Below are 17,251 nucleotides of genomic sequence, written 5' to 3' on the forward strand. Positions count from 1 at the left end.
TTGAACAGAAGACATACTCTATTATTTTTTATTTTAAGAATAGTTCGGGTGGTTAGATCCATGCCCGCAGACAGTTACGTACTAAATGTGCATTCCAAGACTTGTTTCACAAACTAAACAATTCGCCACGACTTGTTCTCTCCCTGTGTGTCAGAGTCTCTCTCTCACAGACCAGTGGACAGAATGCGTTTACCCTAAAAACCTCTGTGGCTTACAGTTTCGTGAAGTTAGAGAAGTCCGACTTCAATTTTTGTACTAACGCCTCCCCATCCGTGCGTAATGGTGCGGGACTGCGCCGCAGATGTTTGTGTGCAGGAATGCTTTTATACTTCTGAGGTTGGGGTTAGGGTTGAATTTTATACGAATGAGTATGGTTGTAGGCCAATGACTGCATATATGAAGGTGCAGGCCTACCTCTCTCTTTTTCTAAACAACCACAAGGCATCTAAACAGTTCCAGGCTCCGGCTGTGAGTTAGTTTATCTGTACCTCCCTGAACTCTCCGATTAGCCGGGCAGGCAGCTGTCGTCATCAGCAGCACCCCCGGTTTTTCCCCTTTCCTAAATGGATGGGGCTGTCCTGCTTCATGCACAGTTCAACGGAAGCCAAAAGATTGGAACAACTTGTGAATTCACCGGTCAGTTTGGTTTGCGTTTGCGGTAACGTTCAGAAGAATGCTCGACGGCGGTTTCGCTGAAGAAGTTAAAGATTGAGAAGTTGTTTTTTCTTTCTCATAAAGTGTGCGGCGTTCAGGACTGGAGCAGGAGAGGAGGGCGAGAGGGAACAGCGGTTTGCCTACTACAACGTTTACAATAGAAAGGAAACTTCAACTCCCGTGAGGAGTGGACTGAAGTGAAGCGGCAGCTCGTCATTCCACAATGGCTTTCGCTCTGAATTGTATATATTTATTGATGTGCTGTTCTCTCAGCTTGATATTTTCAGATCACAAACATACTGTGAAATCACATGGTAAGTTCTTATGATTGTACACTTTTTTTCCCTCAACTTTTTGGTATTCAACTGTTGATTTTGAGCAGAGGGCTATAAAACGTATGGCATACTGTATCTGAAGTTATATAACCCCCTGGGTTTGATAGAGACTGAGGTCTTATTGAAGAACGTGTCCAGAAATGCCACAAACTAGTTCAATAATTTAGTTGTACCTGAAAGGGTTTAGCCAAACTAAACTAAACCTTTAGTGATGCAACTGGCTTGCTCATAACCCATAGACTAAACTAGAGACATATTATCATGTGTCTCCACTGTTCAGAAGTTCAATATCTTCTTAAATAAAGGTAAAAAAAATAATAATAAAAAGATAATCTTCCATATTCATGAACCATTTGTTATTAGGCCAATTCTCCTTTAACTAGCATGCATTACTCTAATCCACACCAGAGTATAATCATTGTTTCAATTAAAGTATCCTATATTATTTTCTGTGCCTTTCACCAGGTTCCCATAAATTCCCATAAGTTCCCACACATTTCTGTGCATAAGTTCCTACTCTCTGGGAAAGAAATGTGCTATCTAGAACCTAAAACGGTTATTTGGCTGTCCCCATAAGATAACCCTTTGAAGAACCCGTTTTGGTTCCAGGTAGAACCCCTTTTTGGTTCCATGTAAAAACCGTTTCCACAGAGGATTCTACCTGGAACCCAAAAGAGTTCTATATGGAACCCAAAAGAGTTCTATATGGATCCAAAAAGAGTTCTACCTGGAACCCAAAAGAGTTCTACCTGGAACCCAAAAGAGTTCTATATGGATCCAAAAAGAGTTCTATATGGGATCCAAAAAGAGTTCTACCTGGAACCCAAAAGAGTTCTACCTGGAACCCAAAAGAGTTCTATATAGGATCCAAAAAGAGTTCTACCTGGAACCCAAAAGAGTTCTACCTGGAACCCAAAAGAGTTCTATATGGGATCCAAAAAGAGTTCTACCTGGAACCCAAAAGAGTTCTACCTGGAACCCAAAAGAGTTCTATATGGGATCCAAAAAGAGTTCTACCTGGAACCCAAAAGAGTTCTACCTGGAACCCAAAAGAGTTCTATATGGGATCCAAAAAGAGTTCTATATGGGATCCAAAAAGAGTTCTACCTGGAACCCAAAAGAGTTCTATATGGATCTGAAAGGGTTATCCTATGGGGACAGCCTAAGAGCCCTTTTGAGACCCTTTTCTTTCTAAGAGTTTATATTATAACTGTCTAGTTGTCTCTGTTTCTCTGATGTTATTCTTGACTATTTGTCTCATCAGAACATCTCTCTGGAAAGTTAAGTGAATATGGTCTTATGGTGCCGTTCAGCACAGACTCCCACGGCCGCTACATCTCCCACGTGGTCTCAGTCTCAGGAGCCTGGGCCTCAGCTGCAACGGGAGAAAGTGAAAGTGAAGGTGCTGATGCAGGTGGTGGTGCTGGTGCTTCCTCATCCCCTGATCCGGGAAAGAGGCGTGTGGCCCGTAGCGTCCCCGACACTCCCTCTATCACCTCTGGCGCAGGCCAACACCTGTTTTTCAACGTCACTGTGTTTGGGAAAGAGTTGCACCTTCGCCTCAAAGCAAACAGGAGGCTGGTGGCTCCGGGGGCATTTGTGGAATGGCAGGAGGACTTCGAGGAGAAGGCTAAGGAGCGTCTCCACGGGGACTGTGTTTTCACTGGAGACATATCCAACATGCCAGAGGCCACTGTTGCCATAAGCAACTGTGATGGACTGGTAAGTCAATAACCAAACCCACCCTCCCTGAATTCCATACAATACAATGGTGCAAATGAGTTAGTGCGCGCACACACACACACACACACACACACACACACACACACACACACACACACACACACACACACCTAGTATTGTATACTGTACTATCAGCCAGGTCTCAGATCTGGCTGATAGTACAGATCTGGGACCAGGGTGCTGTATACTGTAATCTAACTATATGAGTTGGCAAGACAGCATGAACAGATCTGGGACCAGGCTGCTGTATACTGTAATCTAACCATATGAGTTGGCAAGACAGCACGAACAGATCTGGGACCAGGCTGCTGTATACTGTAATCTAACCATATGAGTTGGCAAGACAGCACAAACAGATCTGGGACCAGGCTGCTGTATACTGTAATCTAACTATATGAGTTGGCAAGACAGCACGAACAGATCTGGGACCAGGCTGCTGTACACTGTAATCTAACCAAATGAGTTGGCAAGACAGCACAAACAGATCTGGGACCAGGCTGCTGTACACTGTAATCTAACCATATGAGTTGGCAAGACAGCACGAACAGATCTGGGACCAGGCTGCTGTACACTGTAATCTAACCAAATGAGTTGGCAAGACAGCACGAACAGATCTGGGACCAGGCTGCTGTACACTGTAATCTAACCAAATGAGTTGGCAAGACAGCACGAACAGATCTGGGACCAGGCTGCTGTACACTGTAATCTAACCAAATGAGTTGGCAAGACAGCACGAACAGATCTGGGACCAGGCTGCTGTACACTGTTTAAATGTAGGTATTCTCCTCACACTGTTCCTAGCCCTGGCAGTCACTATGAATGCAGGTTGAGGCTGAATAAACATCAGCGGTTGGATATCCTAACCCTGGCTGGATTCCAATAGGAATTACACATCACCTTTGCAAGCCAGCATAATGTGACATGCAGGTAGGATTGGAAAATTCTGCTACATTTCACAGGTTTTTTCCAGAAATCCTGGTTGGAAGATTCCTGGAAATCCTTCAACTAGAATTTTTCTTGAAAATCTGGGAATTTTTGGGAAAGTATCAGAATTTTTGCAACCCCTACTTGCAGGCCTCATGAGAACTGTAAAACCATGAGTTTTAGGCCACTGAGTGAGGGTAAAGTTAGGCCTCAAAATAAGGCCTTATAAGATATGTAATACATTATCATAAAACATTTTATTATAATGACAACATTCACCTAGGAAGTCACTTTGTGAAGGCCACAGGACTGAAAATTAAGGAATTCGACAGTCATGTCTCTGTCACTAACAAATACAGTCATGGGTGGTAACTTCGACAATACACTCGAAAAGGCAAAGCACACTGGGAAATTATATTGGAGGCGTGGCTTAGTGGGGGTGTTACTCAAAATGTTCAAGCTGATACAACTCAAATCTGGACCCACGAATAGTGTTCTGTTAAGCTGTCCAGGCATTACTTTCTCTGTTGAGGGAATAGTTTTCTGTTAAGCTGTCCAGGCATTACTTTCTCTGTTGAGGGAATAGTTTTCTGTTAAGCTGTCCAGGCATTACTTTCTCTGTTGAGGGAATAGTTTTCTGTTAAACTGTCCAGACATTACTTTCTCTGTTGAGGGAATAGTTTTCTGTTAAGATGTCCAGACATTACTTTCTCTGTTGAGGGAATAGTTTTCTGTTAAGCTGTCCAGACATTACTTTCTCTGTTGAGGGAATAGTTTTCTGTTAAGTTGTCCAGACATTACTTTCTCTGTTGAGGGAATAGTTTTCTGTTAAGATGTCCAGACATTACTTTCTCTGTTGAGGGAATAGTTTTCTGTTAAGCTGTCCAGACATTACTTTCTCTGTTGAGGGAATAGTTTTCTGTTAAGCTGTCCAGACATTACTTTCTCTGTTGAGGGAATAGTTTTCTGTTAAGCTGTCCAGACATTACTTTCTCTGTTGAGGGAATAGTTTTCTGTTAAGTTGTCCAGACATTACTTTCTCTGTTGAGGGAATAGTTTTCTGTTAAACTGTCCAGCCATTACTTTCCCTTTTTCCAACACTTATGCTAAATGGAACTCATGTTACTGCTCTGTCACTGCTCTGTTACTGCTCTGTTACTGCTCTGTTACTGCTCTGTTACGGCTCTGTTACTGCTCTGTTACTGCTCTGCTCTGTTACTGCTCTGTTACTGCTCTGTTACTGCTCTGTTACTGCTCTGTTACTGCTATGTTACTGCTCTGTTTCTGCTCTGTTACTGCTCTGTTACTGTTACTGCTCTGTTACTGTTACTGCTCTGTTACTGCTCTGTTACTGCTCTGTTACTGTTACTGCTCTGTTACTGTTACTGCTCTGTTACTGCTCTGTTACTGCTCTGTTACTGTTCCTGCTCTGTTACTGCTCTGTTACTGCTCTGTTACTGCTCTGTTACTGCTCTGTTACTGTTACTGCTCTGTTACTGCTCTGCTCTGTTACTGCTCTGTTACTGTTACTGCTCTGTTACTACACTGTCACAAACTTTTTCACCTATAGTAGGAAAAAGCATGAAAATGTTTAAGATCGTCTGCTAAATTACTAAAATGTGTAGGGTGAAGTTGCCCCTAGGCGCTGTTCTTGGGTCAGTTTGACATTTTCCCCAGTTAAGGGCTTTTGTTTGGACGACCGACTAAATTCACATAGAACTGTGAGTTATAGATATGTCATTCTCATTGAAAGCAAGTCTAAGAAGTGTTAGATCTGTTCTATGTACGCTATTTCTATGCTTCCTGCTTATAAGTTTAGTTTTTTTCAAACATTCATTGTTGACCAGCAGGGTCAGATAATAATAATCACAGTGGTTGTAGAGGGTGCAACAGGTCAGCACCTCAGGAGTAAATGTCAGTTGGCTTTTCATAGTCGATCATTCAAAGTTAGAGACAGCAGGTGCGGTAGGGACAGAGAGTCGAAAACAGCAGGTCCGAGACAAGGTAGCACGTCCGGTGAACAGGTCAGGGTTCCATAGCAGCAGTCAGAACAGTTGAAACTGGAGCAGCAGCACGGCCAGGTGGACTGGGGACAGCAAGGAGTCATCAGGCCAGGTAGTCCTGAGGCATGGTCCCAGGGCTCAGGTCCTCTGTGACGGGAGGGAGAGAGATAATTAGAGTGAGCATACTTCATTTCACACAGGACACAGGATAATACAGGACACAACTGTCAAGACCTGGGCAGAACTTTAACAGGGTTAGATACGTTAGGAGAACCAGGTGTTATGACCACCAAACAAGTCATCTGTGATATAAAGTATTGGGTGGTAATGATAGCTGGACCAAGCTGAGGTGACGTTCCATCGCAGTCTGATATAAAGTATTGGGTGGTAATGATAGCTGGACCAAGCTGAGGTGACGTTCCATCGCAGTCTGATATAAAGTATTGGGTGGTAATGATAGCTGGACCAAGCTGAGGTGACGTTCCATCGCAGTCTGATATAAAGTATTGGGTGGTAATGATAGCTGGACCAAGCTGAGGTGACGTTCCATCGCAGTCTGATATAAAGTATTGGGTGGTAATGATAGCTGGACCAAGCTGAGGTGACGTTCCATCGCAGTCTGATATAAAGTATTGGGTGGTAATGATAGCAGGACCAAGCTGAGGTGACGTTCCATCGCAGTCTGATATAAAGTATTGGGTGGTAATGATAGCTGGACCAAGCTGAGGTGACGTTCCATCGCAGTCTGATATAAAGTATTGGGTGGTAATGATAGCTGGACCAAGCTGAGGTGACGTCCCATCGCAGTCTGATATAAAGTATTGGGTGGTAATGATAGCTGGACCAAGCTGAGGTGACGTTCCATCGCAGTCTGATATAAAGTATTGGGTGGTAATGATAGCTGGACCAAGCTGAGGTGACGTTCCATCGCAGTCTGATATAAAGTATTGGGTGGTAATGATAGCTGGACCAAGCTGAGGTGACGTTCCATCGCAGTCTGATATAAAGTATTGGGTGGTAATGATAGCTGGACCAAGCTGAGGTGACGTTCCATCGCAGTCTGATATAAAGTATTGGGTGGTAATGATAGCTGGACCAAGCCGAGGTGACGTTCCATCGCAGTCTGTCACCTTCCTTGCTACTTCTGGCATAAACAACATGCAAGGAATAGTGATTTAAGACAGCATTTTCACCCTTGACCTCTAATGACATGCCTATGTGGATATTATTCTGCCACTTGTCAAGTTAACACTGGGAGAAAAAAACACCTGGTTCTCCTAACCTGGCTAACCCTGTTGAACTCTGAGCCACCTGGTTCTCCTAACCTGTCTAACCATGTTGAACTCTGAACCACCTGGTTCTCCTAACCTGTCTAACCCTGTTGAACTCTGAACCACCTGGTTCTCCTAACCTGTCTAACTCTCTTGAACTCTGAAACACCTGGTTCTCCTAACCTGGCTAACACTGTTGAACTCTGAACCACCTGGTTCTCCTAACTTGTCTAATCCTGTTGAACTCTGAACCACCTGGTTCTCCTAACCTGGCTAACACTGTTGAACTCTGGTTGCTTCTTTGTCTATGTTGTTTTATGTGTATTTGTGCGGTGTGTGTGTGTGTGTGTGTGTGTGTGTGTGTAATATACCCTACATTACCCCATTACATTGCACTTATTTCTGTCAACACCCCCCCACCCCCCAACAGACAGGGGCAGAAGAATAGAGCACCACTGTTCAGCATAAGAACAATGAGATCATTCATTAAAGAGACATTGTTTTCTCACTCTGAGGTAATTACAGACATGCTTGTGCACACACACACACCACACCCCACACCCCCCCCCACCCCACCCCACACACACACACACCACACACACACACACCCCCACACACACACAAGTGCAATGTAATAGGGTAATGTAGGGTATATTACACACCCCCCCCCCCCCCCCCCCCCCCCCACACACACACACACACACCCCCTAGTACTGTATACTCTACTGTACTATCAGCCGGGTCCCAGATCTGTTTGTTCATTGTAAATGACAAACCAACCATATGAGGACAATGCTATTCTGTTCTGTGTACTCTTGAGTGAGGGAATCAGTCCTGTAGCCTAAAAGGTCCTGAATGTTGTTCTTTCTTTCTGTAGTTTCTGGTTTAAAATTATGTTGGTGCTCTCAAACAGACTGCATTTCTCCATGGGACTAAAGAAAATAACAAATACTTTTCTGAACAATATTGATCTGGAAAAGTTGCGTTTTGCTTAATAACCAAATTCACAAACATTCTCAGACTTATAAGGGACAGTTTTGATAAATTATGAACATGTTATTGGTTATTGGTTATGGTTATTGTTATTGTTATTGGTTATGGTTATGGTTATTGTTATTGTTATTGGTTATTTGTTATTGTTATTGGTTATTGTTATTGTTATTGGTTATTGTTATTGTTATTGGTTATGGTTATGGTTATTGGTTATTGTTATTGGTTATGGTTATTGTTATTGTTATTGGTTATTGTTATTGTTATTGTTATTGTTATTGGTTATTTGTTATTGTTATTGTTATTGGTTATTGTTATTGTTATTGGTTATGGTTATGGTTATTGGTTATTGTTATTGGTTATGGTTATTGGTTATGGTTATGGTTATTGGTTATGGTTATTGGTTATTGGTTATTGTTATTGGTTATTGTTATTGGTTATTGGTTATTGTTATTGGTTATTGTTATTGGTTATGGTTATGGTTATTGGTTATGGTTATTGGTTATTGGTTATTGTTATTGGTTATTGGTTATTGGTTATGGTTATTGTTATTGTTATGTGTTATTGCTATTGGTTATTGTTATTGGTTATTGTTATTGGTTATTGTTATTGTTATTGGGTATTGTTATTGGTTATTGTTATTGTTATTGGTTATGGTTATTGTTATTGGTTATGGTTATTGTTATTGGTTATGGTTATTGTTATTGGTTATGGTTATTGTTATTGTTATTGGTTATTGGTTATGGTTATTGGTTATGGTTATTGTTATTGTTATTGGTTATTGTTATTGGTTATGGTTATTGGTTATTGGTTATTGTTATTGGTTATTGTTATTGGTTATTGGTTATTGTTATTGGTTATTGTTATTGTTATTGGTTATTGTTATTGGTTATTGTTATTGGTTATTGTTATTGGTTATTGTTATTGTTATGGTTATTGTTATTGTTATTGGTTATTGTTATTGGTTATTGTTATTGTTATTGGTTATTGTTATTGGTTATTGTTATTGTTATTGGTTATTGGTATTGGTTATTGTTATTGTTATTGTTATTGGTTATTGTTATTGGTTATGGTTATTGTTATTGGTTATTGTTATTGGTTATGGTTATTGTTATTGTTATTGGTTATTGGTTATGGTTATTGGTTATGGTTATTGTTATTGTTATTGGTTATTGTTATTGGTTATGGTTATTGGTTATTGGTTATTGTTATTGGTTATTGTTATTGGTTATTGGTTATTGTTATTGGTTATTGTTATTGTTATTGGTTATTGTTATTGGTTATTGTTATTGTTATTGGTTATTGGTTATTGTTATTGGTTATTGTTATGGTTATTGTTATTGTTATTGGTTATTGGTTATTGTTATTGGTTATTGTTATTGGTTATTGTTATTGTTATTGTTATTGGTTATTGTTATTGGTTATTGTTATTGTTATTGTTATTGGTTATTGTTATTGGTTATTGGTTATTGTTATTGTTATTGGTTATTGTTATTGTTATTGGTTATTGTTATTGGTTATTGTTATTGGTTATTGGTTATTGTTATTGGTTATGGTTATTGTTATTGGTTATTGTTATTGTTATTGGTTATGGTTATGGTTATTGGTTATTGTTATTGGTTATTGTTATTGGTTATGGTTATTGGTTATGGTTATGGTTATGGTTATTGTTATTGGTTATTGTTATTGGTTATGTTTATTGTTATTGGTTATTGGTTATTGTTATTGGTTATGGTTATTGTTATTGGTTATTGTTATTGGTTATTGTTATTGTTATTGGTTATTGGTTATTGGTTATTGTGATTTGATTGAGATTTGATGTTTCAAACATATTGGTCACTGAGTGTACAAAACATTAGGAACGCCTGCTCTTTCCATGACATAGACTTTGACCAGGTGAATCCAAGTGAAAGCTAAGCTTATTGATGTCACTTGTTAAATTGGGGCGGCAGGTAGCCTAGTGGTTAGAGCGTTTGGCCAAAAGGTTGCTAGATCGATTACCAGAGCTGACAAAAATCTGTCGTTCTGCCCCTGAACAAGGCAGTTAACCCACTGTTCCTAGACCAGTTAACCCACTGTTCCTAGACCAGTTACCCCACTGTTCCTAGACCAGTTAACCCACTGTTCCTAGACCAGTTAACCCACTGTTCCTACACCAGTTAACCCACTGTTCCTAGACCAGTTAACCCACTGTTCCTAGACCAGTTAACCCACTGTTCCTAGACCAGTTAACCCACTGTTCCTAGACCAGTTAACCCACTGTTCCTAGACCAGTTAACCCACTGTTTCTAGACCAGTTAACCCACTGTTCCTAGACCAGTTAACCCACTGTTCCTAGACCATTTAACCCACTGTTCCTAGACCAGTTAACCCTCTGTTCCTAGACCAGTTAACCCACTGTTCCTAGACCAGTTAACCCACTGTTCCTAGACCAGTTAACCCACTGTTCCTAGGCTGTCGTTCTGCCCCTGAACAAGGCAGTTAACCCACTGTTCCTAGACCATTTAACCCACTGTTCCTAGACCAGTTAACCCACTGTTCCTAGACCAGTTCCTAGACCAGTTAACCCACTGTTCCTAGACCAGTTAACCCACTGTTCCTAGACCAGTTAACCCACTGTTCCTAGACCAGTTAACCCACTGTTCCTAGACCAGTTAACCCACTGTTCCTAGACCAGTTAACCCACTGTTCCTAGACCATTTAACCCACTGTTCCTAGACCAGTTAACCCACTGTTCCTAGACCAGTTAACCCACTGTTCCTAGACCAGTTAACCCACTGTTCCTAGACCAGTTAACCCACTGTTCCTAGGCTGTCGTGCTGCCCCTGAACAAGGCAGTTAACCCACTGTTCCTAGACCATTTAACCCACTGTTCCTAGACCAGTTAACCCACTGTTCCTAGACCAGTTAACCCACTGTTCCTAGACCAGTTAACCCACTGTTCCTAGACCAGTTAACCCACTGTTCCTAGACCAGTTAACCCACTGTTCCTAGACCAGTTAACCCACTGTTCCTAGACCAGTTAACCCACTGTTCCTAGACCAGTTAACCCACTGTTCCTAGACCAGTTAACCCACTGTTCCTACACCAGTTAACCCACTGTTCCTTGGCTGTCGTTCTGCCCCTGAACAAGGCAGTTAAACCACTGTTCCTAGACCAGTTAACCCACTGTTCCTAGACCAGTTAACCCACTGTTCCTAGACCAGTTAACCCACTGTTCCTAGACCAGTTAACCCACTGTTCCTAGACCAGTTAACCCACTGTTCCTAGGCTGTCGTTCTGCCCCTGAACAGGCAGTTAACCCACTGTTCCTAGGCTGTCGTTCTGCCCCTGATCAGGCAGTTTAACCCACTGTTCCTAGGCTGTCGTTCTGCCCCTGATCAGGCAGTTTAACCCACGGTTCCTAGGCTGTCGTTCTGCCCCTGATCAGGCAGTTTAACCCACTGTTCCTAGGCTGTCGTTCTGCCCCTGAACAAGGCAGTTAACCCACTGTTCCTAGGCTGTCGTTCTGCCCCTGAACAGGCAGTTTAACCCACTGTTCCTAGGCTGTCGTTCTGCCCCTGAACAAGGCAGTTAACCCACTGTTCCTAGGCTGTCGTTCTGCCCCTGAACAAGGCAGTTAACCCACTGTTCCTAGGCTGTCGTTCTGCCCCTGAACAAGGCAGTTAACCCACTGTTCCTAGGCTGTCGTTCTGCCCCTGAACAAGGCAGTTAACCCACTGTTCCTAGGCTGTCGTTCTGCCCCTGAACAAGGCAGTTAACCCACTGTTCCTAGGCTGTCGTTCTGCCCCTGAACAAGGCAGTTAACCCACTGTTTCTAGGCTGTCGTTCTGCCCCTGAACAAGGCAGTTAACCCACTGTTCCTAGGCTGTCATTGTAAATAAGAATTTGTTCTTAACCCACTTACATAGTAAAATAAAACATCCACTTCAATCAGTGTAGATGAAGGGTAGGAAACAGGTTAAATCAGTGTAGATGAAGGGTAGGAAACAGGTTAAATCAGTGTAGATGAACGGTAGGAAACAGGTGAAATCAGTGTAGATGAAGGGTAGGAAACAGGTTAAATCAGTGTAGATGAAGGGTAGGAAACAGGTTAAATCAGTGTAGATGAAGGGTAGGAAACAGGTGAAATCAGTGTAGATGAAGGGTAGGAAACAGGTTAAATCAGTGTAGATGAAGGGTAGGAAACAGGTGAAATCAGTGTAGATGAAGGGTAGGAAACAGGTGAAATCAGTGTTGATGAAGGGTAGGAAACAGGTGAAATCAGTGTAGATGAAGGGTAGGAAACAGGTGAAATCAGTCTAGATGAAGGGTAGGAAACAGATTAAATAAGGATGTTTAAGTGTGTGTGCCATTCAGAGGGTGAATGGGCAAAACTAAATATTTAAGTGCCTTTGAACAGGGTTTGGTAGTAGGTGCCAGGCGCACCGGTTTGAATGTGTCAAGAACTGCAACGCTGCTGGGTTTTTCACACTCAACAGTTTCCTGTGTGAATCAAGAATGATCCACCGCCCAAAAGACATCCAGCCAACTTGAAATAACTGTGGGAAGCATCGGAGTCGACATGGGCCAGAACTCTTTCGACACCTTGTAGAGTCCATGTCCCGACGAACTGAGGGTGTTCCTAATGTTTTGTACACTCAGTGTTGAGAGAAAGTTAGTTTTGATCACTCAGAGAAATGTTCTGAAAACATGTTGGCTCACTATTTAAAAAGAAGATAGAGAACCAGCTATAGGATGAAAAATACAGGAGTTTTGGCGCAGGAACAGCTACCTACAGTAGCTAATGATACCTACAGTAACAAATGATACCTACAGTAACTAATGATACCTACAGTAACGAATGATACCTACAGTAACGAATGATACCTACAGTAACTAAAGTCAGATTTAAAATCATCCCAAAATAATGTTGTAACTGTATTGACCCCCCCTCCCCCATAATCAATGGTTATAAATAATATACATCATTTATCTGCTGCTTTCATGTGTGCATATATTTCCCGTATCAGTGGCCCCAGCGGGAATCGAACCCCCGTTACTGGCATTTCAAGCGCCATGCTCTACCTACTGAGCCACAGCGGACCACCGAGCTGAGACTGTCTGGTACAGTGTTAATACCGTGTTACAGTAGTTGGCCCTGATAGAACTATCGACTGTAGCCAATGGCTCCCATCCACAATATGTCTAGTTGATTCCATGCCCATCCATCCAGAGACTGATGAACCATCTGATCAATGCTGAACAAAAACACATAAACACACCCACACATACACACACCCACACACATAAACACACCCACACATAAACACACCCACACATAAACACACCCACACATAAACACACCCACACACAAACACACCCACACATATACACACCCACACACAAACACACCCACACATATACACACCCACACACAAACACACCCACACATATACACACCCACACATAAACACACCCACACAAACACACCCGCACATATACACACCCACACACAAACACACCCACACATATACACACCCACACAAACACACCCACACATATACACACCCACACATATACACACCCACACATATACACACCCACACACAAACACACCCACACATATACACAAACACACCCACACATATACACACCCACACATATACACACCCACACACAAACACACCCACACATATACACACCCACACATATACACACCCACACACAAACACACCCACATATAAACACACACCCACATATAAACACACACACACCCACACACAAACACACCCACACACAAACACACAAACACACCCACACACAAACACACCCACACACAAACACACCCTCACATAAACACACCCACACACAAACATACACACACATATATATATATATATATATATATATATATATATATATATATATATATATATATATATATATATATATGTGTGTGTGTGTATATATGTCTGTGTGTGTGTGTGATATATATATATATATATATATACACACACACACACACACACACAGACACATATACACACACACACACAGACACATATATACACACACACATATACACACACAGACATGTATATATACACACATATACACACACAGACATGTATATATATATATACACACATACACACACAGACACATACACACAGACACATGCACACATACTAGCACACACTCGCACATGCACACACACAGACAGACAGTCACATATACATACACACACACACACACACACAGACACACACACACAGAGACACTAATAATAGTGCTGAATGAGCAGCCTCTTCTCTATTCTCTATAGGTTTGAACTGGTTATTTTGGCAGAGAGTTCTGGGCCAACGCTATGAAGCTGGCATAACAGCAGCCCTGTAGATGGACTACCCCTCTCATTGGTTAGTTACACACATTGCTGATGTCTGTACATTTGTAGATAAGGGCTAGGTTCCCACCACAGGCACCCCAGCAATGTCAACTATTTCATGGCATGTCTTCTTCTTCTTCTCTTCCCTGGCTCCGGCTCGCTCACAGAATGATTGAATAGTCTCTTGTGTGTCTAAAAGGCTGTGAGTTTGACATGGCAGCGGGAACATGTGAAAACGGGGTATCATCTCCTTAATAAAGGAAGTGATCTTTTGACCACAGTCAGGAGGAGAGAACACAGTCAACATAAACGCATCAGGCACGTCTGTACACGCCTGCCAGCCGGCGCTTTTGTGAGAGAGAGAGGGGGGGGGGGGGGGGGGGGAGAGGGGGAGAGAGATGGGGGGAGAGAGAGGGGGAGGTGGAGAGAGAGAGAGAGAGAGAGGGGGGGAGAGAGAGAGAGAGAGAGAAAGTGGGGGAGAGAGAGGGGGAGAGAGAAAGAGGGGGAGAGAGAGAGAGAGAGAGAGGGGGGGAGAGAGAAAGGGGGGGAGAGAGAGAGGGGGGGGAGAGAAAGAGAGAGAGAGAGGGGGGAGAGAAAGAGAGAGGGGGAGAGAGAGAGATAGAGAGTTCAGTTTGAAGGTGTAGAGACAGACCACGGACTACAAACTACAGACCAGACTACAAACTACTGCTCCCAGGCAAATGGTTTAGTCTCAGATGTGCGGTGGGATGTGTGAAGCACAAACAAGTGTTCAGTTAAAATTGGCAATAACCACACAGATTTCTTTCCTCAGAGCCGTGGGGTGAGACAGGGATGCAGCTTGAGCCCCACCCTCTTCAACATATATATATCAATAAATTGGCAAGGGCACTAGAACAGTCTGCAGCACCCGGCCTCACCCTACTAGAATCTGAAGTCAAATGTCTACTGTTTGCTGATGATCTGGTGCTTCTGTCCCCAACCAAGGAGGGCCTACAGCAGCACCTAGATCTTCTGCACAGATTCTGTCAGACATGGGCTCCGACAGTAAATCTCAGTAAGACCAAAATAATGGTGTTCCAAAAAATGTCCAGTTGCCAGGACCACAAATACAAATTCCATCTAGACACCGTTGCCTTAGAGCACACAAAAACGATACATACCTTGGCCTAAACATCAGCGCCACAGGTCACTTCCACAAAGCTGTGAACGAGCTGAGAGACAAGGCAAGAAGGGCCTTCTATGCCATCAAAAGGAACATAAAATTTGACATACCAATTAGGATCTGGCGAAAAATACTTGAATCAGTTATAGAACCCATTGCCCTTTATGGTTGTGAGGTCTGGGGTCCGCTCACCAACCAAGACTTCACAAACTGGGACAAACACCAAATTGAGACTCTGCATGCAGAATTCTGCAAAAATATCCTCAGTGTACAAGGTAAAATACCAAATAATGCATGCAGAGCAGAATTAGGCCGATACCCGCTAATTATCAAAATCCAGAAAAGAGACGTTAAATTCTACAACCACCTAAAAGGAAGCGATTCCCAAACCTTCCATAACAAAGCCATCACCTACAGAGAGATGAACCTGGAGAAGAGTCCCCTAAGCAAGCTGGTCCTGGGGCTCTGTTCACAAACACAAACACACCCTACAGAGCCCCAGGACAGAAACACAATTTGACCCAACAAAATCATGAGAAAACAAAAAGATAATTAATTACTTGGCACATTGGGAAGAATTAACAAAAAAAACTGAGCAAACTAGAATGCTATTTGGCCCTAAACAGAGAGTACACAGTGGCAGAATACCTGACCAATGTGACTGACCCAAACTTAAGGAAAGCTTTGACTATGTACAGACTCAGTGAGCATAGCCTTGCTATTGAGAAAGGCTGCCATAGGCTGACATGGCTCTCAAGAGAAGACAGGCTGTGCTCACTGCCCACAAAATGAAGTGGAAACTGAGCTACACTTCCTAACCTCCTGCCAAATATATGACCATATTAGAGATATTTTTCCCTCAGATTACACAGACCCACAAAGAATTAAAAAACAAACCCAATAAACTCTCATTTCTATTGGGTGAAATACCACTGTGCCATCACAGCAGCAAGATGTGTGACCTGTCACCACAAGAAAAGGGCAACCAGTGAAGAACAAACACCATTGTAAATACAACCCATATTTATGTTTATTTATTTTCCCTTTTGTACATTAACATTTGTAATGTCCATATTCTTTTAGACTTCTGTGAGTGTAACGTTTACTGTTAATTTGTATTGTTTGTTTCACTTTTGTTTATTATCTAGTTCACTTGCTTTGGCAATGTAAACATATGTTTCCCATAGCAATAAAACCCTTTGAATCGAAACTGAATTAAAGCCATAGAGGAGATAATGACTGATGAAAGGAGAGAGAGAAGCAGAGAGCGAGAGAGAGAGAGAGAAGCAAAGACAGGGAGAGAGATAGAAGCAGAGAGAGAGAGACAGAGAGAGGAGAGAGAACCCCTTGAATTGAATTGAGAGCGAGACAGACAGGCAGGCAGGCAGGCAGGCAGGCAGGCAGGCAGACAGACAGACAGACAGACAGACAGACAGACAGACAGACAGACAGACAGACAGACAGACAGACAGACAGACAGACAGACAGACAGACAGACAGACAGACAGAAATACAGACAGAAATACAGACAGACAGACAGACAGACAGACAGACAGACAGACAGACAGACAGACAGACAGAGAGTGAGATAGAGATAGAGATATGAGAGAGCGAAAGAGAACGAGAGAGGGAGCCTGTTTAGGTGCAGCAACATCAGATGTGGGTCATTCCATCTCCCTTACACTACGGCTGTATGTATGTAACACAGATCTCTGTGACATAATGGCTGTATGTTTGAGTAATGTTAAAGTCTTTGGTGCCTTCCCTTCACAGTGCTGTTGCTCATAACACAACATAAATGATTCAAAATGTTAGAGGTA

At 42.4% G+C, this 17,251-nt stretch overlaps 1 protein-coding gene across 4 annotated transcripts in view; it reads left to right on the plus strand.

Moving 5' to 3' along the window:
- Positions 1-558: 558 nt before the first annotated feature.
- LOC110513446 (A disintegrin and metalloproteinase with thrombospondin motifs 3) overlaps positions 559-17,251 on the plus strand; it is a 146,114-nt gene continuing 129,421 nt past the window's right edge. For 2 of the 4 annotated variants that reach the window (XM_036959863.1, XM_036959864.1), the window contains exons 1-2: positions 565-968; positions 2,254-2,711. In XM_036959863.1, coding sequence (XP_036815758.1) covers positions 878-968; positions 2,254-2,711 — 549 coding nt within the window. In that variant the 5' untranslated portion in view covers positions 565-877. Of the gene's footprint in view, positions 969-2,253; positions 2,712-17,251 lie in introns of all 4 variants that reach the window. The other 2 variants (XM_036959865.1, XM_036959866.1) reach the window with 2 other exon arrangements.

Source organism: Oncorhynchus mykiss, chromosome 23 (genome assembly GCF_013265735.2).
Source record: "Oncorhynchus mykiss isolate Arlee chromosome 23, USDA_OmykA_1.1, whole genome shotgun sequence".
Classification (NCBI taxonomy): Eukaryota; Metazoa; Chordata; class Actinopteri; order Salmoniformes; family Salmonidae; genus Oncorhynchus; species Oncorhynchus mykiss.